The following is a 25624-nucleotide window of genomic DNA, read 5'->3' on the forward strand; positions in this document are numbered from 1 at the left end:
GCACGGTGACTTTGCTCGGGGGCATCCTATTCTAAATTTTTTCTTCCACCGAAATTCAGGCCGAGCGTGTGGAGGAGTTCAACATCTTCCTGTCATGCTCTCAGCGGGTGCCGTGCTTATGATCTCCGGCCTTTTATTCCACCGAAATTCGCTGCCCAAATGGTTCCAGATAGTGTGCTGGCAGGCTGCGACCGTCTCCTTTTTTGCGGCCTGGCTCGCCGTCTGGGATCACATAAGACTTCGGCTCAGCCAAACTCCCTCTTCGAAAAGACCCAAACTGAAAACACAAAAGTTTACCTTTGTTTTTCCACAGTTCTTTTTCTTTTCTTTTCTTTTCTTTTGACAGCACAAAAGTGTACCTTCCACTTTCAACTAGTACTCCAACTCTTGTAGCTTCCCTCAAAAAAGTATTAACTCTTGTAGCTTTCGGTTTTTTAATATCAAAACTGTTGAAGTTGTTGTGATTTCAACCTCGACGTATCCGCCACGGCCATCATTGAGCTCGCCTCTTCGCTGCTACTGGTACTACCTAGTGAGGCGGCAAAGCAGGCCATGGAGGCGGTGAGTGATGATGCTGCCTGCAACTCAGTTTTGAGCATTCATCAGGGGTCATACACATCAAAACTATCAATCTCCATTGAGAAAAAGGGAGGATATCCATCCTTAATAGATAGGAAAAAAAATTGTGTACGTATCATTTTTTTTACAAGAACACCAATAAGAATTGAATTGAGCATCTTTGCACTGGCAGAATGCAAGCGTTACAAGTTTAGTTCCCCTTCCTAAGATTTACAGCTCCAACACACACGACACAAGGCAAATTAGCCATTGTCCTGTAGCTGTCTTTTTTATTTATTTACATCATGCATCTGACTCCCGTCAAAATTCTCATCTCACTCCAACTCGGCTAGCCCTCAGTGAGTTAGCATCTCCTTTTGGCATGCGATGTGTCGGTGCTACTGCTACGGAACAGGCCTTCCCAGTGCTTCAGAGTTCAGAGCAAAGAGCAGGAGCCAAATTCCATCCTATGAATCCTCCAAGTTATGCACCTCTTCTGGTCTTGTGGGTTTGTTCGTGCTAGGTAACCTAAGCTGCTCACATAAGGCCCCAAAAAATATAAGTTGGAAATTGTATCTATGAGTACGATTATTCGGCTACCAATGAACCAACTTCAGGGAGTTGATAACTTTTTGTACTACACAGAAGCAAGATGAAAACTATGCTGAACATGACTACATTTGGAATACTGGGGAAAATGAGTATAAGCAAAATGCAATAGACACGGCAACTAGTGAGTGACCTTAGACCTCCTCGTGTTCAGTGGCACAGGATCCTTCTTCAGTGGTTTATATGCAAAAGTCTCCAGATCGATCACCGGTGGGGGTGGCATGGGGTTACCAGCACCTTTCTGATTACTTGTAACCTTGACATGAAAATGGATAACATATTAATTTGTTAGTTTTCTATATATACTTCATTAGCCTAGGATGTCAGTGATATAGGCATATGACTGAGGGATACAGGTCTGGAAAGGGAAGCTACATACCTGTTCATTCGATGATTCATGCTTGATATCCAAACGATCAGCGAACAAGAGCACCTTCGTTTGAAGAGGACAGTTAGATTGATGTGGGAATAGTACTAAATCACAAGATGCATCAAAATGTGCAAATTACCCTGTCCAATGAATGTAGATTTGAAGCATCGGTTGCAAGAACTCGCACTCCGAGTGGCATGGCACAAGCATTTTCACAAGGGCAGAAAGGGCATGTTACTGGCTTGTACACACATCCATCCTTCTCAGACCAAACGCCAGAATGGTGAGCAGAACCTTGGCCACGGAATTTGGTAAGGGTCTCTTGGTTGAGTGAGGATGCGTCACACACAATAACATTTACCATAGCTGGTGGCGATGCCATAAGATCATCTTGTGCGAAGCCAACACTTGATAGTCCATGTCTCAAAAGATATGTCAAGTAAAAATTCGAGGGTGATGACAATGAGCATGAAACAAGAAAGCCATCCTTCTGTAATCCGAGTGGTGTTTTACATCTGCTGCAATAAATAAGAAGCTTGTTCCGTGCGGATTCTTTTGGTGAAAACTCAACTGGCTTGTGGCATCTTTCAAGCTTAAAATTTTCACATCTGGACATGTTCATACTTTTACAACATAGGCCACCAGTTCTCTTCAGATCTTCAGGCACTGTGATGCCAGCACAATCAGAATCGCCGAAAGATTTCGTTGAAGGATTGGAATGCTCTGTGTCCATGCAATAGCTTATTGGAGGGCTGAACCTTCTCTTTTTCTGGTACTGTGAGTTTACGCTTCTGTTCACTGAAGAATATTCATGCTCCAAAGGATAATCTCTATTAGAAGTTCTTTCAGGAGTACCCACTGATGTGGACACACAAGAATGGTTTCTGTTTGCTGTTGTTAGCGAAGTGGACACATTTACATTTACAGCCTGATCTTCATCATTGTTCATCACTGCTGAGATATTTACCTCAGAATGATTGCTGGGACTAGCAACAGGAGCCTCTGTAAAAGTTTCTTCCACAAGAGCAGGCTGTTGCAACCTGTGTTCTGATGGATTAAAGATAGTTAATGTTGAGCACCTGCAAACAATAGCAAGGCTAAATAAAATGGAAACTGAATTACATTAGAATACTCAAGAACAAACATGCCTGAATGCAGATAGATTACCAAGACTTAGAATCAAACTTCTCCAAGTCAATAACATCTGTATTGACTTCATAATCCCCCCCAATGTCTGCTTCACCTTCCAAGTTATACTGAATTTTGTAAGAGGGAGGGAGTTGGCATGCTGTTGAAAGACTTCTGGGTATGGGAGAGCTTAACTTCTTTGCTAGATCAGAAGATTTAGAAGAGATCTCCCATGCTTCTGATGATGGTGACGCATAAGACATACCAATTTTATTATGGTATACTCCTGCCAAACCATCTATTTTTGGAACCTTCAAACTTCCACGTTCAGTCTTTACCTTCTGATTACTTTGCAGTATTGATTGGTTTAAGAAATTTGGTTCTGGCCAAGGCAGTTTTCTTTTATCGTCGTGCTTTGGAAGTATATCAGCCTCCAACTTGACATTAGGGGACATCTCTCGACCTCTTATCTTTATATGCTCCTGAAGAGACCATCATTTATATCAGATAGTCCATCCACATTCAGAAAATCAAATGCATAATAATATCAGTACCTCAGCCTTTTGAAAAAACTTCTCCAATCCATCCATCGTATCCTGGAAGCTACCATAATGCTTAATCGAGTTCTTAAGCCATTTTGAAATGTGTACAAGGTTTCTCTCTTCCTGATACCGCTCATCTGTACAAATAACATAGTGGTTATAAGTAATCCTATATCAAGAACAGCTTATTGCATCCATTAGAATACACATCACACAAATATGAAAACTACAAGGACCAACTTTCTGGCTAATCATACCAATCAAAATTATGCCTCCGTAGTCAAGCTTATGCCGAATACATCGACCTAGAAAACGACAATAGTAATTAGCCATTTTCAACCTTAATCACAACAAATGATCTACAAGTAAATCAACAGCTAAAGTATCATACCAGCAGCTTGATTCAGAGCACGAAATGCTTGATGACAGTACCAGTCACTCCCACTTAACAGATGCTTTGATGATTTGTAGGAATCATTATATCTTTTTTTCAGCTTTACTTGGACATCATTTCTGATTCATGAATAAAACATCAGAATAAACATGGCAAAAGAAATTGGACTTATGTCTAGAAGAAAAAGGGTACTTACATATTTGGAAATGGAATGCCAACAATGACCTTAAATCTTGGTCAAGGAAACTGATGCGTATCAAAATCATTAACTCTCATGTTCTAATAGAATAGGTGTAGATGTGTAGTGAATAAACACTAATACCAATCATGCTACAGGTTACTAGGGCAAAAGTTTGGCAATAAATTGTCTATGTCATAACAGCATGCAATGATAAGGAGAAAAGTAAGGATACAACAACTCTAGCGTTGTCATCAGAGAAGTCAATTCCTTCAGATACCTGAAACAAAAAATCAGCAACTGCAAAGCATAAGCTAATGACAGCTAGTATATGCACACAACACCAGAATAAATGTATAGAATTAGCACCTTCCCACGACAAACTGCAAGAAAAGCAGCTCCTCCTTTAGCAGATTCCTGTGATGAATTCTTTCTCACTCGATTCTTCACGATTTGTTTTGCACCACCTCTGCCTTTCTTGAGGGGAGCCTTGCCAAGGATTGCATCATAGTATCCTTTCAGGATGGGCTCAAGTTCCTCGGTACTTCCTCTGGGCTCTGAGACAAAAAATATCTTAAATAAGAAACCTGCAGGAAATTGAAAATTTAAACAGTGGGCCTTTTAGAATTCCGAAGCAATGATAAACTTACCAACAAACACGGGCTTATTAGCATGCAATCGTGCCCATTGGCCTGTCTGAGCCCAACGAACTTTCATTTTATCCAGCAACTTATAGCTAGGAAAAAACACTAGAGCGCCACCTGGAACTATTCTGCATATTTCTTCTATTGAAGCTCCAAGCTCGTCCTATAAAAATGAGAACATTTTATTTTTGGAGAAAATTATTTATGTCAGAATATGACAACAAAATAATGACAAGTTACCTGGAAAGAATACACATCTGCAGTTTTATAGCTGGCATTCAACGGATATTTTGTTGGCCCAGATGATATTACACTTGCAAAAACCTGCATCAGAGTGCCACATAGGCTGAGAAAAACTGCAAACAAAGTGGTTATTTGGCATAATTTGGTGATATTTCTATGCATGCAAGCTCCATATCATATCCAGGTCATAATTTAATTAAGGTCAGAGGCTTAGAGCTCATCAGGCCAAAGCTTTTGTATGCTGTCTGGATGGATAGCAGGGCAGCTGTATTTCAAGTAGTGAGAAATGAAAATCAGTTCAAAAACTTTATATACACTATAGGATTAACAAAAAGCTGGACACCTGACAGGACTAGCTTAACTAGAATTCAAATAGGTTGGATAAGAGGCTGAGGAATGCACAGTAAGTTCAAGCCATATCAGTTAACTAAAAAAAGTGCTTAGCTTTCAAATAGTTTGAATCGGTCAACTCTTTTTAATCACATATTGTCTTGCCATTTATCAGTATGCACACTTTTTAAGGATTACCAATATGTATCAAAGTAAAACAATCCATTGCCAGTCTCTATCAGACAAAGCTTGGGAATCTATGGTAACAATTTGAACTAGAATTTTCTGTTCTACTATTACGACCGAAAATCTATTTGCAGGAAAAGGGAACCACATTCCACATTTTTATCAGCTTACGTTATGTGGAACAAAATTAGTCTTAAAGTAGGGATAGGAGAGACTAGAAATGGTTACACTTTACTCAACTTCATACCCAATAGTTGGTAAAAATCCATCACCATTTGGCTATGCAGTACTTTTTAGCACAGCCGACTTGCAAAACACACACCTGAGAATCAGCATCAATTACGTGAGGAGCTTCCATGCAAGCGTCAAACTGGACACCGAGTTCAGATGCAAAGGAGCCCATTGGAGAGAGTGTGCTGCAGAGATACAAAGTTAAGAGAGAACTGTATATTATCTGTTAATCTGTTATTCTAGAGAAACTTTGATGGGCTATTTTAGAAAACTTCAGAAGTGGATAACCTAATTATTTTAGCTTGGAACAATTATGCGACAGTTGGTCATGTGCCTACAAGGTGATGAAAACCCTGTTAAATAGAGCATGTCTATAAGGCTGAAAACCCTGTCCTCAGCGAAATTCCAGTTGGCACAAATCTAAAATATATTCACTATTTCCATGAAGTCACTCTTCTACATATACTTAGTTTCTCTTCTATGTTCTTTTTTTTTTCAAATTAATACATTCCATCTTATCAGATGTCATATGTGGATCATCAAAGCGATATGCTGTTACAGTAAATAAAACCACTTTCCTAAAATTTCGAGGGGAAGTATGAACTTGGAAACTTACCCAGATGTCAAAATTACTGAAAGGGTTAGATCTGAAATGCCTTGAAAAACAACAGCAGGACTGAGGCACCACAAACTCATCACAGATCTCGATCCTATGACAGAACTGCCTGCAAATGGTGTGATTCAAAAGTTATGCAATCAAACTACATGTTACATGTTGGAAAAAGGGAAAAGGATTGGATCAGACTATCCAGTATCCACGACTTTATAGTTAATCAAGCAACCGGATTCGTAATTTGAAGAACATCTTAATCTTATGTATACTGTGCAAGAGCCAATTGACTTCAATGACATCAAGAAAACGTTTTAGGGAGTAAGCATTACTACCTTCTCTTTGAACAAAATGCTGGAAAGCAAGTTGGTAATCATAAAAATGGCACCCATTCCCAGCAAAAAAATGGCTCAATGAGGAGAATAGACCTGCAAAAATTGTGCAGTGTCATTAGGTTATTACATATGCTGGGGATTAAAGGGGAAAATGTGTGGCTTACTGTCCAGTGTCATAACACCACGACCAGTTAAGTATTCTCCATCTGACTCGGTATCCGAAGCAGCCTTAACTGCCTAATACAAGAAGGTGATAGAATCAAGGTCTAAGTGGATAATTTTGTCAGTCACAGGCCAAAGAAGAGAAAGATTACAGACAAACTGTTACACAGCTACATTAACTAGGTGATATACTCTAGCGTAACTGCCTAGTAAAACTTGAAGAAAGAAGCACCTTCGTCGCACACTCTTGCAATATTGGGAAGTATGCAGGAGTAATACCGGCCTTCTGGAGTTCCTTCATAGCATTTTCACCAGTCCAACTGAGGATTACAAAAGGTTAAATAAACTGAATGCAAGACAAATGTTTATTCTCATGCTTTGTTGCAAGCATGTAGTTATTCTGGTGAATTTTACAACTGGAAGTTCAACATGGAACTCAATCTTATTATGGATCGGAGGGAATAATATATTTAAAAATACTCGCACAAGGTAGCAGGTCAATGCACTGAAAATAAATAGAAATAGACATGTACTGCACAATTTTATGCAACCTTACGTTATATATTTCATAAGAGATTCTGTGGTCCTTGAAAACATTCTACACAGTCTAATGACAGGCAACAAATGTCTGAGATGCAGTAGTACGTAATGTTATTCCACGTGCACATGAAGTACGTATTATTTGTACTAACACTGAAACATGGTACACAAATTTCAGAGTATGGGTAGCTTACTGGTGCATATTTATTCCTAAATGACTGAAACATGATATACAGAAATCCTAAATGACACTGCTTGGCGTGTTCGAGAAAAAAAAGTTTGGTTTGAACATGGAGATGGAGAGGAGAAAGATTATAACAATGACAGTGGGATTATTTGCAACTTATTCAATTTGGGGATGCTAAAGCTGGGGCCGATTCAGAGAAAATAAAAAGAATCACGATGCCAATCTCCCCCCTAATAAATTGTGGTACCAGTACCTCATGATACTTCTCCCCATAAAACCGCTCATATTTCAATGAGCTATGCAGATCTTTCAGGGGTACGAAGATGAGATGGCAAAAACTAGGTAGATAAAGATAAAAACAGGTAAGAAACAATACAGGATTCCATAGTACATACAATGAAGCAGGATGTTCAAACTCGTTATCTCGTAGATTGCCCACCTGATCAGTAATCCAATTGATAAGCCCCTGCATAATTACTAACAGCTTAATCCCTGAGACCAATATTGCTACCAAATGTGTATTCTTCCCTTATTAAGGAGGAACAGTAGGATTACAAACTCTTCTCATTAAAGTACCTCAATGACCTCATGCAAGGGTTGGTATATCTTTGCAACAGCCTCGTTAGTGGCCAAGTTTGCTAGTTCTCCCGCCAAAGCTTGACCACAGAAATAAATAAATTTAGCTCAGCACAATTTAACAGAACAATGCGTTAAGCTCTAATGGAACAGTGACGATTGCCTTACTGGTAAGTGATTCTTCATCAACATCAACACTTCCAGCATCACGTGCTATATCTTCTATGTTGCTGCAAGACAAGTATTTGAATAAACACAGGCTGGAATTCACCGCTTTGTTACTACAACTGCTCTAAAGAGAAAATATCAGATTTGATAATTGGTTGAAAAGGTACCACAAGAAACTAGTTTAACAAAGGAAACCATGGAAGTACATCAATCATGTCAAGAAGGAAATGATTGACTGAAAAAGAAACACAAGTCTGGACTTACTGTGCTTCATCAAGAATAACAATTGAGCCACTGATATCAATGTCCATTGCTCTTCTGACAATTGGACTAATTAGGTAGTTGTATGGACAGAAAACCAGTTGAGCTGTTTCTGCCATGGTTTGTGCAGCAAAATATGGACACCCTGCAGATAGCAAAAAAGGGGGTAGTTGAACAGATGTCAAACATTCAGCGGTGACATCATGCACTCCTCAGGATTCAGAATTAAATCCTTTTAACCAAAGAGATGAACAGACCCTTGACTTGTCGTCCAACTCTAAGAAGATCCTCAATATCGTGAACTTCGTAGCAGCCACCCTTCTGAAGGGATGGATGACGACTTAGTTTCTGTGCATTCCTGCCAATACAGTTTTCTCATTGCGTTACTGTCTGTGTGGGGAAGGGGGCGGAGAGGTTCTCCAGGTTAAATACGTTTTGCCATGAAAGAAACTAGAAAATCTCACTTGAATTCTGGGCATCCTTGAACCTTGTCATCCAAGAGCAACTTGCTGATGAAGGATAGCACGATTCATTAAATGATTAGAAAATGAATAATGCAAAAGATTGGAAAAGTAATGTCTCTTATATGTTACCATTGCTCATCAATGTTGTCACTCATGCATACATTCTTATTGACACAATAGTGCTTCCTCGAAGCCTGCATTGCATGATTACTGTACTTGTCAAACAAAATGCAGTTTAACTTCAGAATGTGAGAACAAGTTGACCCTAGGAGTGGAACTACAACAACAACCAGTGATGCATGATGATTGAATAGCTGTCTTGGCGTCATTTGTGCCACTGCTACTTAACTTTGGTTGGATAATGTAGTTCTTTTAAAGATGGCAAGAAGTATACTGAGATGGAAACACTAGTTACCAAGACGGCCATGCGCACTCGGTACGATGTCTTGCGGAGCTCCCGGACCACCTGGGTGATCTGCGAGTGCGTCCTCCTGCAGAAAAGCAACCGACCAAGAAATCAATCAAGATTCTCAACGGCTCAAGTCAGAGGAGCACAAATCTTACGTCGCGTAATAGATGGTCGGAGCATTCTTCTTCTTGGCCGCCTTTTCTGGGACGCCTAAACATCAAGAATGGCAACTGGGAAATGAGCGATAAAGAAGAGCAGATCGTTCTTGATCCAAGAATTGATGGCAAGAGAAAGAAAGGGGGAAGGTGCGAGCGTAGCGTACCCGGAGTCGCCTGCTGCTGCTGGGTGTCGTCGGGGACGAATCCGCCGCCGTGGAGGAAGGGGTCGGCAGCGGGCGGGGCCGGGGGCGCACGGAGCGGGTAGTGGCGCTGCCAAGCGAGCGCAGAGCAGAGGAGGGAGAGCGACTTTCCGGTGCCGGTGGGCGACTCGAGGAGCGCGTGCGAGCGGCCCTGCCGCCGGGCGCGGTCCAGCGTAGCGATAACCCGGCCCATGAAGGCCAGCTGCGTCCCGTACGGCTTGTAGGGGAACTCCACCGGCACGCCACCGACCTGGTACACGCCGCCTCCGAGACGCGCGGGTGCGGGCGAGGGCGCCGGGGTGGCGAAGTCGTCGGCGGCGGCGGCCATCGCGTCGGCTCCCATTGGTAGCGGGCGCACGACTCGTGTTTGTGGTTTTGCCCGTGAAGGGGAGAAAGGGAAATGTTTTTTTTAGACAGAGAGAGAGAAAGGGGGGAAAGTCCGAAAGGGGTTTGGGCGCGAGGATTTTGGACGCCGCGCGCCATCCTAAATATTTCGACTCGCGACAGAGGTCCGCTTCCTGGGCGGACCATTGTTTGGGCCCATCAGCCCATCTTGAGTTGGAAGGCTGAGGTTTTACGTTTGCTTTATGCCGTACAATTTTAAACTGATTTATCAAAATACTCTTCGAGGTAAACTAAATCAAGCGTGCCGTCGTCTCACATAGGCACTAGCAAAATAGCTTTCGAGCAATGCCAAGAAGAAGAAAATGTCAAATGAAATGAAATCAGGTCAACCTAAAGGTTTCAATCAACCGCAACACCAAACATATCCGATATCCCTGCTAAGGCTTAGTTGGCGGTTGCTACAACCCTCGGTGCAAAACATGAACACAAACCATCTAAAAAAATGAATACAAAAGATAAACTTATTTTATAATCCTCTGGAAAAATAAACACGCAAAAAATGAAAATTTGGTTAACCAAATAATAAAGGGTGGAGCAAAAACATTATTGTGTTAGTCCGCCACAATACCAAATGCAGCCTAAAGTGCATGGCTTCACCAGAGCCATAGAAGAAATTTTCTATAGGCCAGCAAAGCTATTAGATTTTTTCTATTAATCCCTCTGCTAGTCTGCTGACCTGGTTAAACCAAGGCGCATGTTCGTATTTACATGAAAATAATTGGTTTTCGACAATCAGAAAACGAATGGCTACTGTACAGTGTCTATCACTTCCTACAGATCACATTTCGTAGGGCTATTCGACCTCATCTTCCTGCTAGCTAGTGGCTACATCCTACAGGCCGCCACGGCGTAGCCTCCTCAGCTGTTTAAGGCGAGTCTGGGCGCGCTCAAGGCAGGGTCCGTGGTGCGACAGGCCATGCCAGGGCTCCGTCTGACTCCTCCCGTTCAGCGTCCCAAGCCTCGCGAGCTCGTCGCGGAGGGATGCAACGTTCACGATGGGCACTGTGGTCGGACGCCCATGTGCACACTGCAAGAAACGGAATGTTCTCGTTTCATTTACTTTGCAAAACCACATAGCGGCGACGGAAACAAGGAGTGGGGATTCTACTGTCTTATTTTGTTACCTGGAAGCACAGAGATGTTGCTTTCAGTTCTTCGATGATCAGACAGCACTCGGACGGTAGCAAGGGATCGCCAAACATAATTGCTCCTACAATAGTAAACCAAAGGTGGAACATCAGCATCTTGATTTGGATCAGAAACGGAACTTACAGATTGCACAAAATGCTCGAGGAAAAAGAATCGCATTATGATTTAATAGAGGAAAGGAAGAAATGGTTACCTCTGCAAGCTTTGAAATTAAGAATACGGAGAACTGCTGGGGGAATAGTTGATGACCCATCACTCTCATCGAGCTACAGAGAATAGCAACAGGTATGGAACAGAAGGACAGTGAAGTAGCTCAGTAGCTGTAACAGAAACACAACTGCACATCTGCATATTTTGCTAGGCAAATTGTTAAGTAGACAAGGCAGTCATATTCTCCATCATTTCATTACGAATGACAAGTTGACAATTTTATTGCTCTCACTCATGCTAGTTCCATACACGTTATTCTTTATCTTCCTGGCTGCATTTTCTTACACAAGAGTAAGACTAGTGTGTCATGAAAAGCATTATATCTTCAAACAATTTGACTTCAAATGAACGAGAAGAACTTAAAAGGAAGTGGAGCAGGATCAATCACCTGCTGAATAAAGTCCATAAGATCTTTTCCTGTTAAATCGACGCCCAAAATACATGGAACCTGTGTAGTGTAGATAATGTTTAGTGCACGAGAATACTTGATGCAGTTTCATCTGATAAGATTTCACCAGATACCTTTGACACCATTTGGGGAAATAATTGCATGGAAAACTAAAGACAAACTCAACAATTGCACTTCTAAGAGGCACTAAGATAAAAGTGTGCACAGTGTTAACGTAAGGCTCGAGAGCTACCAATAGCACAACACACAAAAGTTATTGTCAACTACCAAACTCAGGAAGAGCAGTTACTTCTGAAAAGACATGGTGATATTGATATCATATACTCCGTAGAAGATATGGCCTGAAGATTACAAGGAAATAGTATTTATTATGTGTGAAACTTGTCTGTAATTCTCTTGCAACTTCCAAGAAACCTGCGCTTTGCTTTTCTTTCCATTTTAACAGTAATTAATCCATGCATAACTTTATGGACATCAAAGATCAAACCAACATTGGGTTTCATGGCATAACCATTTACCAAAGAAATAATAGGTAGCCAGAAATAGTACAAACCAATAGGCCTCCTCATCCAGTGGATAGATTGAAGTAAAAGATATACGGGCAGCAATACTACAAACATGTTGAATAAATATTGATGACAGAAAAGGGGCATACAGCAGTAAGAGCAACTAGACGGGCTTGTCTCCTCAGAATGTTCATGTTCCTGAGAAGAAGAAAAACGTAAGTGGTATATGTTAGTATATATCCCTCCGATTCATAATAACTGTCGGGGATTTGGTACAAATTTGTACCAACTTTGTACTAAATCCTCGACACTTATTATAGATCGGAGGGAGTACAAAGAAGATGATCAGATGAACATATTTTGGTCCTTCTGATTATGATCAACTGAAGCATACGGACAATGCTAACTAAATTACAAATCTAAACAGAACTATAAGTCAAGTCTCAGATTGTTAAAAATAAGAAAGGGGAGGGAACACTAATTACATCAGGGAATATAATAACTAAAATGAACGCAAGGAGAAACATGTGCAAGAAAACCTCATGAAAATTGCATAAAAGGTTAAGCAGGCCAAAAAAAGCAGGCCAGATGATAATCAAGCACATACTTTTTGAATGATTGAGAAGAACTGCTAGAACCGTTGATGATCCAGCCCCATTTCTGAATCTGCTCACTGTACTTCTGGAACAATTGAAATCCAGTCTCAGGGAGAGCCTGACACCATGAGGAGAATAAAATAGCAAACAGTAAATCATAGTGATGTTTCCATATTTTACAGTAAGACAATGCCTCGGATGCCAACTTATAAAAGATGAAGTACCATATCCTCCTCTGAGTCCAAGTAAGTGATTCCTCGGTCTTCATCTGATAAAACCTGAAAATCCAAAGGATATTAGTACGTAAGATGAAAAAACAGTGTTAAAGAGATCTTCCCTGGTAAGTTTAACACTAAAAACCTTGCCACGAAGCTCCTCCAAGCGTATCCTTTCATCAGCTGCATGCTGTACACAAGTAAAAGAGGACATCACTAGCTAAAACCTTTCAGAAAAGACTTTCTATCACCATACATCTATTGTCTACTTTTGAAAGTACATGAACATAAGAAATGCATGATACACAATCCAATACACAAAATATAATCCAAATACTTTCTAGTATCGGGCATATATCCCCAAAAAAACTGTGATCAAGCATGATAAACATCTCCTATAGGTGGTTGAGTCTAAAACCGTGACTGTGAAATAGAATATCCAGTTCATGGACTTCATGATTTGATCACTCAAAATGCACCAATCAACATGATTAGTTCCAATTCCATGAATGATTGACATTAAATAAACAATATATATACAAACTGTTAAAAATTCATTAATCAAATAACCAATTACGAACCTGATCAACAAGTAGCAGCATCTCCCCAGATATGACAGGAATAAATTTCTTATCTAGCTGAAACAGAACTCTTGCCTCCTCAAAGCACTTTTTATCAATATATTCTGGAACTAGCGAGCTACAAGAGAGATTTAAGGGCCCGGAAGAAATGCTAAGTACGTCGTTGAAGCATTCAGAAGGAACATGTGGCAACTTCAAAGCCTACACAAGGAGATAAGCGGTAAGCATAGAAAGCATGCACAGTAACTAGGCCATATTGTGAAGTCCATGAATGTGAGCATCTCAAATTTTTAATGCATGCTCAACTGTATGCTGGTCCGAGTCATCTCGCCATTTAGTTATTTGCGCAGTAGAGTTTTCAAGCCCATCAGAATATGTCTCTTCACACATTTTCACATTTCCTTTCAAGCTGGCTCAAATGAGAGAAGTGCTTAGAAACAGGCCCAGAAAGACTTTTGCAGCATTAAACAGATGCGGCAAGAGCAGAATACCTGAGATTTAGGGCAGAAAAATCACTGCTACTAGTCTCAGGAATAGGCTGGGTTGCACTCATTTGTGAGATATCCTCGGGTGCAGGTGTGGCATCTGCATTTAATTATAAGAATACGAACTTAGATCCAACAATGGAATATAAACGGGATGGAAAAGATTATGAGCAGAAGAACCTTCTTTGTCATTAATCGGGATAGCTTTATCATGTTCTGCTGTCAATTTGGTCAGATGCTCATTCAATCCAGGAAATTTTCGTTTGCCTCTGTAAAATGGTGGAGCAGAATGACTCCTAGATCTACTACCCTTGGAAAGCCTGGATCTCCAACCAAATCCAAAATTTTGTTGACACAGTTGATCTTCAATAAGCGCACTGTCTTTTGCCATTTGGGGAGAAGAAACATTCAACTGGCAACCAGAAGTACTTTTCTCGGGAGAAATATTGTATGATAATGTTGCATCAAATTTTGATTTCCAGGGTACCTGACAATCTTCAGAAACAAACTGGCCGACAAAACAATTATCATGATTGAAGTAATTAAGCGACTGAGTTTCTTCATCAAAGTTATTAAAATGTTTAGGTCCTTCACTTGTTCTTCGTGAATCACTGATATATCTTTCCAAAGAAGATTGAAAATCACTGTCAATATTTTCAGAACTCCAATAAGCAAAGCTCTTATTTGATTCCCCGTGCAATTCCAAGTCAGTCCTTGCATGACTGTGACTATGAGGTGTATCAGCCAATGAAAATGGATGAGAGAAATGGAAGTATGTATCTTCGATGGAGGACCTATCAATGTCGTCACTTCCCCACCTTGCTTGTATTTCAGGGAAGTTTATATGGGCAACTGTATTAGCCTCAAGGTCTTCAACATATCCCACTGCATTCCCTAACTTCTTTCTTGCGCTGCACCTTTTCAGGACACTAGAGGTGCTACGATCTTCATGATAGAATCCATCACTGGAATGCGACATTTCAGGGCAAGAAACATCAGCTATTGTCTTCGTAACGTCATTGAGTAGGCAATCCTCATTTAGTTTACAAAATTCAGCATAGAACCCATCAAAGACAGACATGTTTGCCTTTATATTGGTTTCGTTTTGCATAAAATCACAGGTAATTCTGTTTGGTGTACTGAGAACCCCAAAGCAAGGGTCTTGGAGATCAATTTCTGGACCAATTATCTCAGACTCTTGATCATCAGCTGAAAGGCCTATTGTTTGTACATCTTTGGACTTGACAAAATTACAGGAATATTCATGCCCATGGAATATACCTTCCACTCGTCGCTTTTTCCAAACAGTTGGGTTAGCACATGAAAGATCACAGTCTTCTAACTGGGAAGAACCACCCTTTAACCACTGATGACTGATGCTTTCAGGAACACGTGCTTGTGTATGCCCAAATATCTGATCATTACTATCAACATTGTCAGAGTGTTTGGATGCACCGATGATCTGGTCAGGGTAGCAGACATGCCATGAGGATGGCTTCATATCGAAAGAAAAGGAATGTGAGTCTTTAGGTCCTGTTGCTGCATCCATACAAACATTGCTTTCTCTGACCACACTCTTCTGCAGAGAGCGTTTGTGTAAGTCAACATCGTCTTCCTTGTTCTGCACATTCTGATGCCTTAGGAGGCTCCCATTGGACTTCCCTGCAATGACAACACATGAACAAAGCTCACAACGAAAAAAATTCAAAATAGAACCAAAGAAGTGAAATATGTTCACCAAGTCACTAACCATCACATTTCAGAGGCACAGAGGTATCAATCGCTTTGCCTGCCAATACGAAAGGATAACATAAAACATTCATTCATACCGGTCAGTTCTTCTCTTCAGTTACTATATAAATGCTCGTGTGTTCCTACAGAAGTGATTATTTGTCCCATGAGTGGTTTAAGTGCTTGTGCCATCATAATCCCTAACCTTTTGTTTCTATTAAAAAAAATCTCAAAACACACATCAATCAAATCAACTAATCAGAAGATTGTGACACATATGTCTACTACATAGAATGGATGAAACATTGTGGTACGCCCTCCAGCCTTTTATAGTGGGTGTGCACCGCATTTCGAGATTCAACTTTGACCACTAATTAGACCAATAATATGTAGTTTATGTGTCACAAAAATTATACCATTGTGTTTGTATTCAAAAGAGTTTTCGATGGTGTAATTTTATGCCACATAGCTCACATATTACTGGTGTAATTGGTGGTCAAAGTAAAATTTTGAAATGTGTTCGCGCTCACTATAAAGGGACTGAGGGAGTAATCTTTTAGCAACCTAAGTGGCAATCTTGCTGAGGGAGAAAAGACTACCATCAACTAAAATCTTTATAAGAATAAAGAAAGGATTTAGCTTTTTCGAGACAATATAAGGCAAATAAAGATCTCAGTCTCTACCTTTGGATGGTTGTGGTACATGCTTCTTCCAGTAGTTTATGATAGTATCTTCAAAGATAAACAATATACTTTGCCAGTCCTGAATAGTGAGAAAAGAAGAGGGAAATATAAAAAAACGCAATAGCTGCAAACGGAAAAACATAAAAAGACATTAACATCTTATTTCCGGAAGGCTCAAGTCACCTTTATTAAGTGCTCGTTCTTTTTCTAATGAAAACTAAGTATGAGTCCAGGCAAATGAAGCTTTATTAGAAAAAAGAAAAAAGGGGACTCAAAAGCATACATATACGTCTAATCACCTTGAACTCCACAACAGTTTTTGAAGGCTCATAATATAGATCGTAGCTAGATCTAGGGCAGAAGAAGTTTAGCAGATATGCAGGGTAGACATCAGTCTTCTGCCTCTTCCGGCTCTGAACATCGTTTTCTCCATTCGTCCTTATCATGGAAGACTGGAAAGTAGCTGCCAGATTATTCAGAATATTATGTATTGGGCTTCTACTGACGAATCTTGAGTTGACATCTTTGAGAAGTCAAGGATGTCACCAACTCCAAGCATTTGAAAAAGTTTGAAAAATGCTAAATAGAAGTAGATAACAAAGAACTGTCAAGTAGGATACACAAGTACTGGAAATCCTGAAATGGAGAGGTGCACTTTGCTTTAGATGGTTTGTCAAATTTCTGTTTCAATTGCTTGGAATACACAGAACTGGCATTACCTTATTAGAGAAGACATCGGTTGGTCCAGATATGTGCCCTGAAAGAGCCCAGTTCTGATCTGAGGTAGATATTTCATGAAGACAACTGGAAACATCATTCCCAAAACTGTTTGATATAAGAGGCAAAGAGGATGATGAAGGAACTGTACATAGCAACTCATCTTCGCTGCATTTATAGAAAAACATTCAGATTACAAATACATAAGTAAATTTAAGATGCCTGGCATAGGACAGTGGACTACCTCTACCTGTCAATGTCAAGAAGTCTGAATGAAATCTGTGGATGAATAAGTGCAACTCGCAGGACACACTTCTTCACATTCTGCAGTTCTCTTTTATGACTAACAAATATAATATTGAGAAAAATATTAATCAAATCTTCTTTTGAACAAAACTGTGAAACAAAAGAAATCTATCTTATCCTTCATAATAAAAGAAAGATCACATGTACCTAGATTGCATTTGTTTTCTCCTGACTGGTTGGTTGTAAAAAAGCTCCCGAACAACAACTACAAAGATAGAAGTGTTCTGATAAGTAGCTTTCCAAAACAAAAATATAGTACACATGATTAGTGTCCAATGCCATCATCTCATTCTTCACATGCATCAGGTACATCTAGTGCGCTTGCTTGGTGAACATGTGTTGCATACATAACACCCGCTCTGCTTTGTTTCAAGGAGAAATACCCAACTACCTGTTGTGCCAACAGCTTCCCTCTGGTCATCTATTCCCAGATGCGAGCATTTGGATCCCTGTGCAGTTGCCACAAGACATTCAGATATGCTATACAAGGATAGATAAAGGATATGCACATTGCACAGCAATAAATCGGTATAGCGAGTGAGTGTTGCCTTTATTATCTTGCAGTATGAATTTGGTCTCCCACGAGATTTCGTCCTGACTTCAACCACAGAGATATCAGAGAGTGATGCGAGTGCCTCTCCATTTAATCCAAAACTTCTAGAAGCAGATTCCCCATCACCCATGGAATCATGGAACTTGGATGTTGCTGTGGCAGAAGGGAGTTATACATCATTAGCACGTTAAAAGACACTGGATATCATTGAGTACACTCTTTTAAACTTATACATATTTCAGCAGTGAGCCTACAAAAACTTGCACATATTTCAGCAGTAAACCTACACTCAATGAGTGACAAAGAAATCATTGATTCTGAGGGGTTCCTACTTACTAACAATCAAAAGAACCCTAGATTTGTTCAATCCTAAAGATGATGATAGAGCATGAACTAAATTGTATTTTGTATTGAACAAAGAAACAAGATGCACAATAAACAAAATAGCAAATTCGCCACCTAGAAGGTACTAATGCAACTAACATGTCATGGCTCGTAGTGATATCTATATGAACTTAATGATGATTTCATAACTTTCCATGCTCTTTTAATGGAAATAAAGCATCCTTAGAAACAGACCCAAGATCATTATGGGTCATGAGTTTATGGCTTTATGCAAGTAACAATCAGACACACGGGATACAATAAACACATATCCTTTCAATATCAATCATCGTTATCGAGGCCAAATATCACAAGAATGGATGTCCTTTCCAGTATTACTCTTTAAATTTCATCTGATTTCATGGACAATACTATTCTGAGGTCAGAATAGTATTTCATGGTCTGATTTCAATATCAATCATCGTCATCGAGACCAAATATCACATGAAATCAGAGCAATACTATTCTCAGGTCCATGAAATCAGATGAACATCAAGGTCTGGTCCATTTTGTGAGTGGCAATAATGCAATTTAAGATGAAGCAAACAGTACTACTGAGTGCAGGAAAAGGCAAGCTTATAAATAAGGAGAGCAGAACTTATGACTTACCATATTTTTCTCCCAACAGAACCAATTCATCTCGAGTAATACCACAACCTGCAATAGAGACACAACTAACATTTCCTTTCCTAAACACAAATCCAAGTGATAAGAAATTTAAAACATGAGGTAAGCACATACCATCATCTTCCACTTTAACATAACATGATCTGACATTTAGTGAGATGTCAATCTGAAATTATTACAGTTGTATAAAAATGTCAATTCATCACCATGGAGATACTACATGTAGATTATTTTAGCCTTTTGAAAGCAATACCCAGTATAGACATTACATTTGGAATTGTGGATTTTTTGCATTTATTCTATTTTAATGTAAAAGCCACGCCTATTGACGACAGTACATGTAGATTATTTTTCCATTGTTACACGTGAAGGAAATACCTTTTTCGCATTTGCATCAATGCTATTATATATCAACTCCTCAACGACCCTAAGTAGGTCAGACAGAACAATGCTTGAGCGCAAGGAGCTATGAACACTTTTCGGCAAGCGTTTTATAGTCTGCATTGACATGTTCTGGAGAAAAAACAGGTTAAGCTTAAATCAGCCAACATTCAGGAATCAAACATATCCAAGCAAAATAAATAGGAAACGTCAGAAATTTCTTCCAGAAATATACAAAAAAAACTTGCTAGTAGGTTGCTTGATCAAGTGATGAGTGAGTAGGGTATGGTTATAACCGGAAACTTGGTTTGTAAATTTCCGTTTATTTTGAAATTTGGTTATTAGCAAATGCTAACCAAAAATGGTATCAGAAACCAAGGAACCGAAAAGTAGATTAACTGACAATTGGTTTGGTTTTTGGTTAAACATCGAATTTGAGGATCACACCCTCTTACTGTCGTCACCGGCCGGGAATGGAGCACCTGATGGCCGTTGGGTCTGTCGGACTGGCGGCAGCTGATGTCGTGGAGGGAAGCTGGTGGGCGCGGCCGCGTCGCGTGGAGGAGAGGTGCGTCGGCGCGTCGCGTGGAGCTGACAAGAGGCACGGCGGCGCGTGGAGTGGCGTGGAGGAGAGGCGCGTACGCTGCCAATGGACAAGAGAGTCGACGCCGTCGGTCCGCGCCTCCGTGAGGACGTGGGGTGGAGGCGTAGAGGTAGACCAGTGAAGGCCTGGGTGGCTCGGTCCCCTGCAGGCTGCGGCGGCGCCGGCCGTGGCCCGCGGGATAGAGACGTACAGGCCTAGATGGATGGGTGGCTCGGTCCCCTGTGGGATGCGGCGGAGCCGACGGCTGGCGGCGGCGGCGATAGGTCGGTTGGGAGTCGGAGTCGGGGACGAGGCCTCGGCACTTAGACGCGCTAGCGGGCCGATGTTGTGTACTCAACTGTTAACTAGCAGTTCTTTTGGGCCTCGGGAGTAGTTTTTTTGGGCATCTTTGGGCCAGGCATCATATCGCGGTTTTCTCTGGTTAACCAGGTCTAAAACTCCCCTAAAAAAAAACAGGTCTAAAACTGAAAATTCCCTTCAGCTTGAACACCAAATGGCCAATGCTGCCCGTGAAACCAAAACACACATCCCCTTCTCTATCCTTATTTTTTTTAAACGGAGGCAAAGTTTGCCTCGTCTCATTAATTAAGAAGAAATTTGTTGTCCGGTTAATTAACGAAAAACCGAACAAAAACCGTTACAACACTTCTAAGAGCCATCGTGCATGACAGCCCTAAAAACACCACAAGCCCATCTGGCTACCAAACGCACTCCACACGTGCTATCGAGGAGAAGATCGTCGTTGACTTTTTTCGCTGGCGTCATCGTCATCACACATCACTCCTCAAGCTAGCAACTCTGACTTCACCGCAAATGACCCCAAACGAAACCCTCGTCGCAACAGTCGCCTGAAGCCCACGCACCGAGAAAGGGCAAGCCTTGCGCCGGAGATCGCCGCTCAACGATCGCATCAATCGTGAGGCACCGTTGCCACCATGCCGCAAGAGACACCCAGCGAACAGAAAGGGGGCAGGCGAGGGCGATCGAACGAACAAAAGAAGAAGGGTCGGGTCGGGCCGGGCCAGGTCGACGGGCCTAGTCAGACTTCAGGGAGCCAACACGGGCAATGCTGCGACGGCGGCTCCTCGCCTGAGTGGGTTCTAGCCCGGCAAGCCGTCGATAGTGCACCTCAGCTGTGCGAGCTCCCGTCGGTGGGGAGGCGGCGAGGCGGTCGTGACGACGGGAGAAGCACACCAATTTCATGCAGCAGATTATGCGGAGCCGGAGGACGATTTCGATGGAAAGAGCACCTATTTAGTGTCAATGTGAAGTGGGGGCGTACGATGAAATGCTCAAGCAATGTGGTGTATGAATTTGGTGTTCTTGGTTAGCTGCTGGATCATAAAGGGATGTGTTGCGAGAAAAGGTTGCTTCAACTCTTATCTTTCGCATCCACTAGAAAATACTTTTGAACAATTTCCTAGCAAGGCATGAACATTTCACGATTAAAGAAGACACGGCATCTTAATTCTATGTTTCTTCATTCCTGCCTTTTTAGATTTCTACATACATGTGAAACATAGTAAATCTCATATCTCACTCTCATCAGATTTAAGTATTCCACGGTGCAGCCCACGGGTCGAATCACTGATGAATAGCAGCGGCAAGCAAGCCTCTACAGGCTAGCAGCACGCTGGTTCTGAACCCATGAGGCAGCTTTCCAACCCAGAACCACCCCGAGAAGAATTGAAACACACTGGACTGCGCTGTACTGCATCCCACTTTCTCAAATAGTAAAAGGGAAGGGGAAAAAAAGGCTGATGGCCAGATCACATTACCAAACACCTTACACTTCCTAGTTCATGCCAGCACAAATAGGCAGAATCAACAATTCATCAGCTCTGCACCCAAATCACGCTACTCGCTACATCAAAACACAGGATGTTATGAAGAAATGCAACGTGACGATGGTAACCCCACCATCATTGCTGCCACTACAAATAATTTGTCAAGCTGCGCCAGCAATACTAGCTCTTGCAGCCCACGTAACACCAGATAGGTGAACAAAGACCGAAGGCCATGATTCGTCGCAAGCGCCAGTCAAAATGAGCACTCCGACAGAGCCAAATCTATAAGCTGTTATCAGTCAGGCTTCCAGGTCACTGTATTGTCGAATCAGTTGAGCCATGCGTGCTTCAGACACTCCGCGGCAGTGGGCCTATTTTCTGGAGTAAAATCTAGGATCGGTCGAAGAAAGTCAGCAAACCCGTTGGCGTCCGTTTCAGTGAAATTGTACCTCTCGACAAGTACACGTTCCAAAGGCCAGAACTTGAGCCTTCTGATCCTCTTTAAATCTCCATGTCGGTCGAAGTAAACCTTGGAATGGGTACCTGAGCTAGCAATCTGAAAGATAACAGCAAGATTAGGGAGCACACTAGGGAGCATGACAGAGAGAGCAGGAGAGAGTTTATAAACCTTCTTAGGCATCTTTCCAAGTGTTTCCATCATCAGAGCTAGGTGATCCTACAAAGGGTTAAGCAATTGAGAAGATGAGTTGAATGGTTGATAATAACACTTGCATCATTGCATGGCATCAGAGTAGACTTTGTAGCTAAGAATAGACATCTGAACTTGATTTGTTAATGAGTACTATAAGTGTCACTATGACAAACAATCTTACATAGGTAGACATGGGATTCACTTTAAAGGAAAATCCACCAGGCAGAGTAACAAGCATTTTAGCTGCCATTATTCAATTTTCACTGGCTACAGAACAGTCTGTTGGTGTTGGTACATTACCTTGTGCCAGTGTATTACATCTGGCAAGGAGAAACAGAACAGCTCAATTTAGAGTTGCTTTTTAGTACACTGTAGAACCAGAACAGGGCACTTGAATTTGAACCGTGTATCACATTAAGATGCAATTTCCTCTGTACAGCAGTCCTATGATATCTGGTAACTGTACATGAAATGTTTCTATAAATTCAGTTTGGACTTTGCTGCATCCAGGGATGTCTGACCAATCAACATAACAACTGCTGGAATTCTAAAAAACAGGTTGACGCCTGCAATCTAGGCATTACGATGAATATACTAGCTTGAATAAACGTCAGACAACCCAGGTACTAACAAAGGTAGTTAAAAAATATATGAAAGAGCCTTCGTTATCAAAGCTACTAGCATATGGAAAACAGTGCTGAAAATAGAACATGAAATTCATGTTTTTATACCTCATCTTCATTGCAGCCCTGGCAATTCTTAGGAGCAAACAGCATGTCACCTGTGGCAAGCTCGAATACCATACAAGCGAACGACCACATATCGGCTGAATAAGAGTACACAGAACCGATGATAACCTCAGGGGCTCTATACTCCCTTGTCTGTATCTCACCAGCAAGCCGCTGGTCAGCCCAGCAGGCATTCCCGAAATCGACAATCTTGCACTTCATACTAATGCCATCTAGACTTCTCTCCTTCTCCACCTCCGCCCCAACTCCACCGAGAGACACCCGCCTCAGTGAAATCTTAGCCACGGCACGTCTCGCCCGTATCTTAAGCATCTTTTCACTGAAACTAGTCACCTTTCCACCATATTGGTTTCCCACAGGCCTTTCCAAGATCGGGGTAAACCCGGAGCGCACTGGGTCCTTCGATGGGTTTATTGTCGACACAAGGAGGACATTCTCTGGCTTCAAATCCGTGTGGATGATGCCAAGCTCCCTGTGCAGGTAATCAAGACCAACCAGCACTGACCGGCAAATTTCCCTCACTCTGCTCAGCCCAATGCCCTTGTTCCTGTTGTACCGTATCAGCCGCAGCAAGCTGTCGCCAAGGAACTCGGTTACCAGACAAATGTGCTGACCATTTGGACCAGAATGCTTGAAATGGTCCAGCAATTGCACAACGCACTTGGAATTCGTCGGGTCACCCTTGGCTACCGCCGACAGTAACTCGATCTCATGGAGGGCCGCATGCGCATAATCCCTCGCGCTCTTCTGTATCTTGAGCGCCACAAACCTCTGCAGGTTTTACAATGGCAGTATCAAATTAGCAATTTGTACCGTATAGATTGCACAATACAAAGTTCCATTCTAGACGGAAAACAGGAATCAGTTTTGTTCTCAGTTCACACATATCAAAAGAGAGACCAAAAACACGAGTTTTCTTCTCTACTTTACCAGTTTTGTAATCTTGGGATCAAAATGAAGAGTTTGTTGAAATAAAGGTCGGCGGAAAGCTCTACAGAATCAAATTTGAACAGAAAAATGATGCACAGAAGCTAGCAATGGAACAGGGGTAAAAGCGACAAAGCGCCATGTTTCGGATTGCAGCAAGCTCCCAAACAAGTGAAACAACCTCCACCCAAGTTTGGAAAATCCAAAAGCAACCGAAAAAATCGAACAAATCTCCAACGCCGCAGAAAGAACAAGCCATGAAAACAAAGCACCATGGAACAGGAAACAATTAGCAAGACGCGGGAAGCAGGGAGATGAGGGGCCGGAGAAGGGACGTGCCTTGAGGAGGGTGTCGTACGCGAGCCAGACGGTGGAGAAGTTGCCCCAGCCAAGCTTCCGCTGCGCGACGAACCTCCCGCCGGCGAACCGGTCCCCGGGCCGCGCGGCGTGGTACCCGCCCTTCCGGTACCCCTCGGGCCCCTCCTCCTCGTCCTCCCCATCTGACCCGGACGAGTAGCCATAGCCGCCGTTGCCGAACGCCGCCATCGATCGGTCCTCCTCCCTCCGGATTCGAACTCTTTGCGGGGAGCGAGGGGGCAGGCGGCTAGGCTAGGCTGGGTTTGTATGCCTTTGTTAAACGAGAGGATTTTTCTGGTGACTTTGTTCGGTCGGGGAGAAAAGTGGCCATTCCACCACCACCACCACCTGCTGCGGCGGAGTAGGAATGGATGGGATGGCCGCCGGTCACGCGGTTAAATTGCATCAATTGCTATCGAATGCTAAATTACCGGAATCTATCACATTAGCGCAAACCAAGGTTAAATCACTTGTAGAAATACTTTATTTTTAAAACGCTGTGAAATTTCTGACGTGTATGACTATGACGTCAATCTTTTTTCTAAAAATGACTCGCACTTCTTTGCAAGATTGAAAAATTAGACATTGTGATGTAATTCATGATATGGTATTTTTTTTAAATTGCTCGAAACGAGACATGAAAACTATAGTTGGACGACCTTGGGCTGAGAAGGATTTTCGGCAAACTCTGCCTTATGTTCTTTTGGTAAATATTGAATTCCCCGCAAAAAAAGAGACACGACAATATATCTGGAAAATGGTTGTTAAGGAAAAACTTTACGTTGATGCTATTTTGATATATATTTTGTGTAAACAAGCCGGACATCTTTATCGTTTTGATCCTATCCTACACTTACTTTGGATCAAGTTTATAGCAAAATAATTGGTCATAAAAGTATGATAACATATCTAATTTTTTTAAAGGAAAATCTTTATTGGTGATTATGTGATATACGTCTCGTGTAAACGTCATGTAAACAAGGCATGATGTTAGAACGACTCTTCAAGTTATAAAAGAGTCAGGTTGCGTGCATAATAATCTAAACCAGCCGAAAAGATATGTCAAAGGACGCAAGTGTCAATCTTTACTCTTATAAAAGAGTCAATTGGTGGCGGCAGTCCGTCAC

The 25624-nt window shown here is 41.7% G+C and overlaps 3 protein-coding genes across 6 annotated transcripts; all 3 read right to left on the reverse strand.

Annotated features, from left to right (window-relative positions):
* Positions 1-683: 683 nt before the first annotated feature.
* On the reverse strand, positions 684-9878 carry LOC100829852 (Fanconi anemia group J protein homolog). Its single transcript, XM_010240173.3, has 28 exons — positions 9448-9878; positions 9281-9335; positions 9132-9207; positions 8846-8910; positions 8717-8761; positions 8510-8610; positions 8256-8397; positions 7992-8053; positions 7824-7903; positions 7643-7713; positions 6753-6840; positions 6523-6595; positions 6359-6451; positions 6030-6138; positions 5505-5598; positions 4664-4747; positions 4430-4586; positions 4149-4336; positions 4015-4059; positions 3798-3826; positions 3599-3720; positions 3465-3512; positions 3220-3344; positions 2705-3147; positions 1677-2616; positions 1547-1600; positions 1301-1423; positions 684-1091 (listed from the first exon to the last, which is right to left on the reverse strand). The coding sequence occupies exons 1-28, from the start codon at positions 9824-9826 to the stop codon at positions 1026-1028; spliced, it is 3957 nt and encodes a 1318-aa protein (XP_010238475.1). The 5' UTR covers positions 9827-9878; the 3' UTR covers positions 684-1025.
* Positions 9879-10388: 510 nt separating this feature from the next.
* On the reverse strand, positions 10389-20345 carry LOC100827102 (DNA mismatch repair protein MLH3). 4 transcript variants are annotated; one of them, XM_014901780.2, is made up of 25 exons: positions 19904-20344; positions 19419-19553; positions 19155-19206; positions 19023-19070; positions 18025-18182; positions 17868-17925; positions 17624-17681; positions 17421-17513; positions 17173-17338; positions 17074-17089; positions 16753-16976; positions 16454-16532; positions 15790-15828; positions 14220-15701; positions 14046-14139; positions 13861-13963; positions 13555-13755; positions 13119-13163; positions 12983-13036; positions 12770-12876; positions 12312-12360; positions 11636-11695; positions 11231-11303; positions 11013-11098; positions 10389-10915 (listed from the first exon to the last, which is right to left on the reverse strand). In XM_014901780.2, the coding sequence occupies exons 2-25, from the start codon at positions 19548-19550 to the stop codon at positions 10721-10723; spliced, it is 3672 nt and encodes a 1223-aa protein (XP_014757266.1). In that variant the 5' UTR covers positions 19551-19553; positions 19904-20344; the 3' UTR covers positions 10389-10720. The 4 variants fall into 4 exon arrangements, 3 of the variants coding, with proteins under 3 accessions (XP_014757266.1, XP_010238476.1, XP_014757265.1); XM_010240174.3 differs by having other exon boundaries at positions 19877-20344; XM_014901779.2 differs by having other exon boundaries at positions 19869-20344.
* Positions 20346-21766: 1421 nt separating this feature from the next.
* Positions 21767-24891, reverse strand: LOC100830158 (SRSF protein kinase 1). The gene is made up of 4 exons (XM_003578552.4): positions 24480-24891; positions 23196-23984; positions 22441-22488; positions 21767-22368 (listed from the first exon to the last, which is right to left on the reverse strand). Exons 1-4 carry the CDS (start codon positions 24684-24686, stop codon positions 22141-22143), a joined length of 1272 nt encoding a protein of 423 aa, XP_003578600.1. The 5' UTR covers positions 24687-24891; the 3' UTR covers positions 21767-22140.
* Positions 24892-25624: the final 733 nt, after the last annotated feature.

The sequence above is a fragment of the Brachypodium distachyon genome, chromosome 4 (assembly GCF_000005505.3).
Source record: "Brachypodium distachyon strain Bd21 chromosome 4, Brachypodium_distachyon_v3.0, whole genome shotgun sequence".
Classification (NCBI taxonomy): domain Eukaryota; kingdom Viridiplantae; phylum Streptophyta; class Magnoliopsida; order Poales; family Poaceae; genus Brachypodium; species Brachypodium distachyon.

Coding starts and splice junctions, on each gene's coding strand:
- LOC100829852 (XM_010240173.3), bottom strand. CDS start 9,826: ATGGGAGCCGACGCGATGGCCGCCGCCGCCGACGACTTCGCCACCCCG. Junction 8,398..8,509: donor AGTTGGACGACAAGTCAAGG/GTCTGTTCATCT, acceptor TGCTATCTGCAG/GGTGTCCATATTTTGCTGCA. Junction 1,424..1,546: donor ATGAATCATCGAATGAACAG/GTATGTAGCTTC, acceptor TTTCATGTCAAG/GTTACAAGTAATCAGAAAGG.
- LOC100827102 (XM_014901780.2), bottom strand. CDS start 19,550: ATGTCAATGCAGACTATAAAACGCTTGCCGAAAAGTGTTCATAGCTCC. Junction 17,514..17,623: donor AGAAAACAAATGCAATCTAG/GTACATGTGATC, acceptor TATATTTGTTAG/TCATAAAAGAGAACTGCAGA. Junction 12,361..12,769: donor TCTTCTCAATCATTCAAAAA/GTATGTGCTTGA, acceptor TCTTCTTCTCAG/GAACATGAACATTCTGAGGA.
- LOC100830158 (XM_003578552.4), bottom strand. CDS start 24,686: ATGGCGGCGTTCGGCAACGGCGGCTATGGCTACTCGTCCGGGTCAGAT. Junction 23,985..24,479: donor CGTACGACACCCTCCTCAAG/GCACGTCCCTTC, acceptor TAAAACCTGCAG/AGGTTTGTGGCGCTCAAGAT. Junction 22,489..23,195: donor AGGGCTGCAATGAAGATGAG/GTATAAAAACAT, acceptor AACCCTTTGTAG/GATCACCTAGCTCTGATGAT.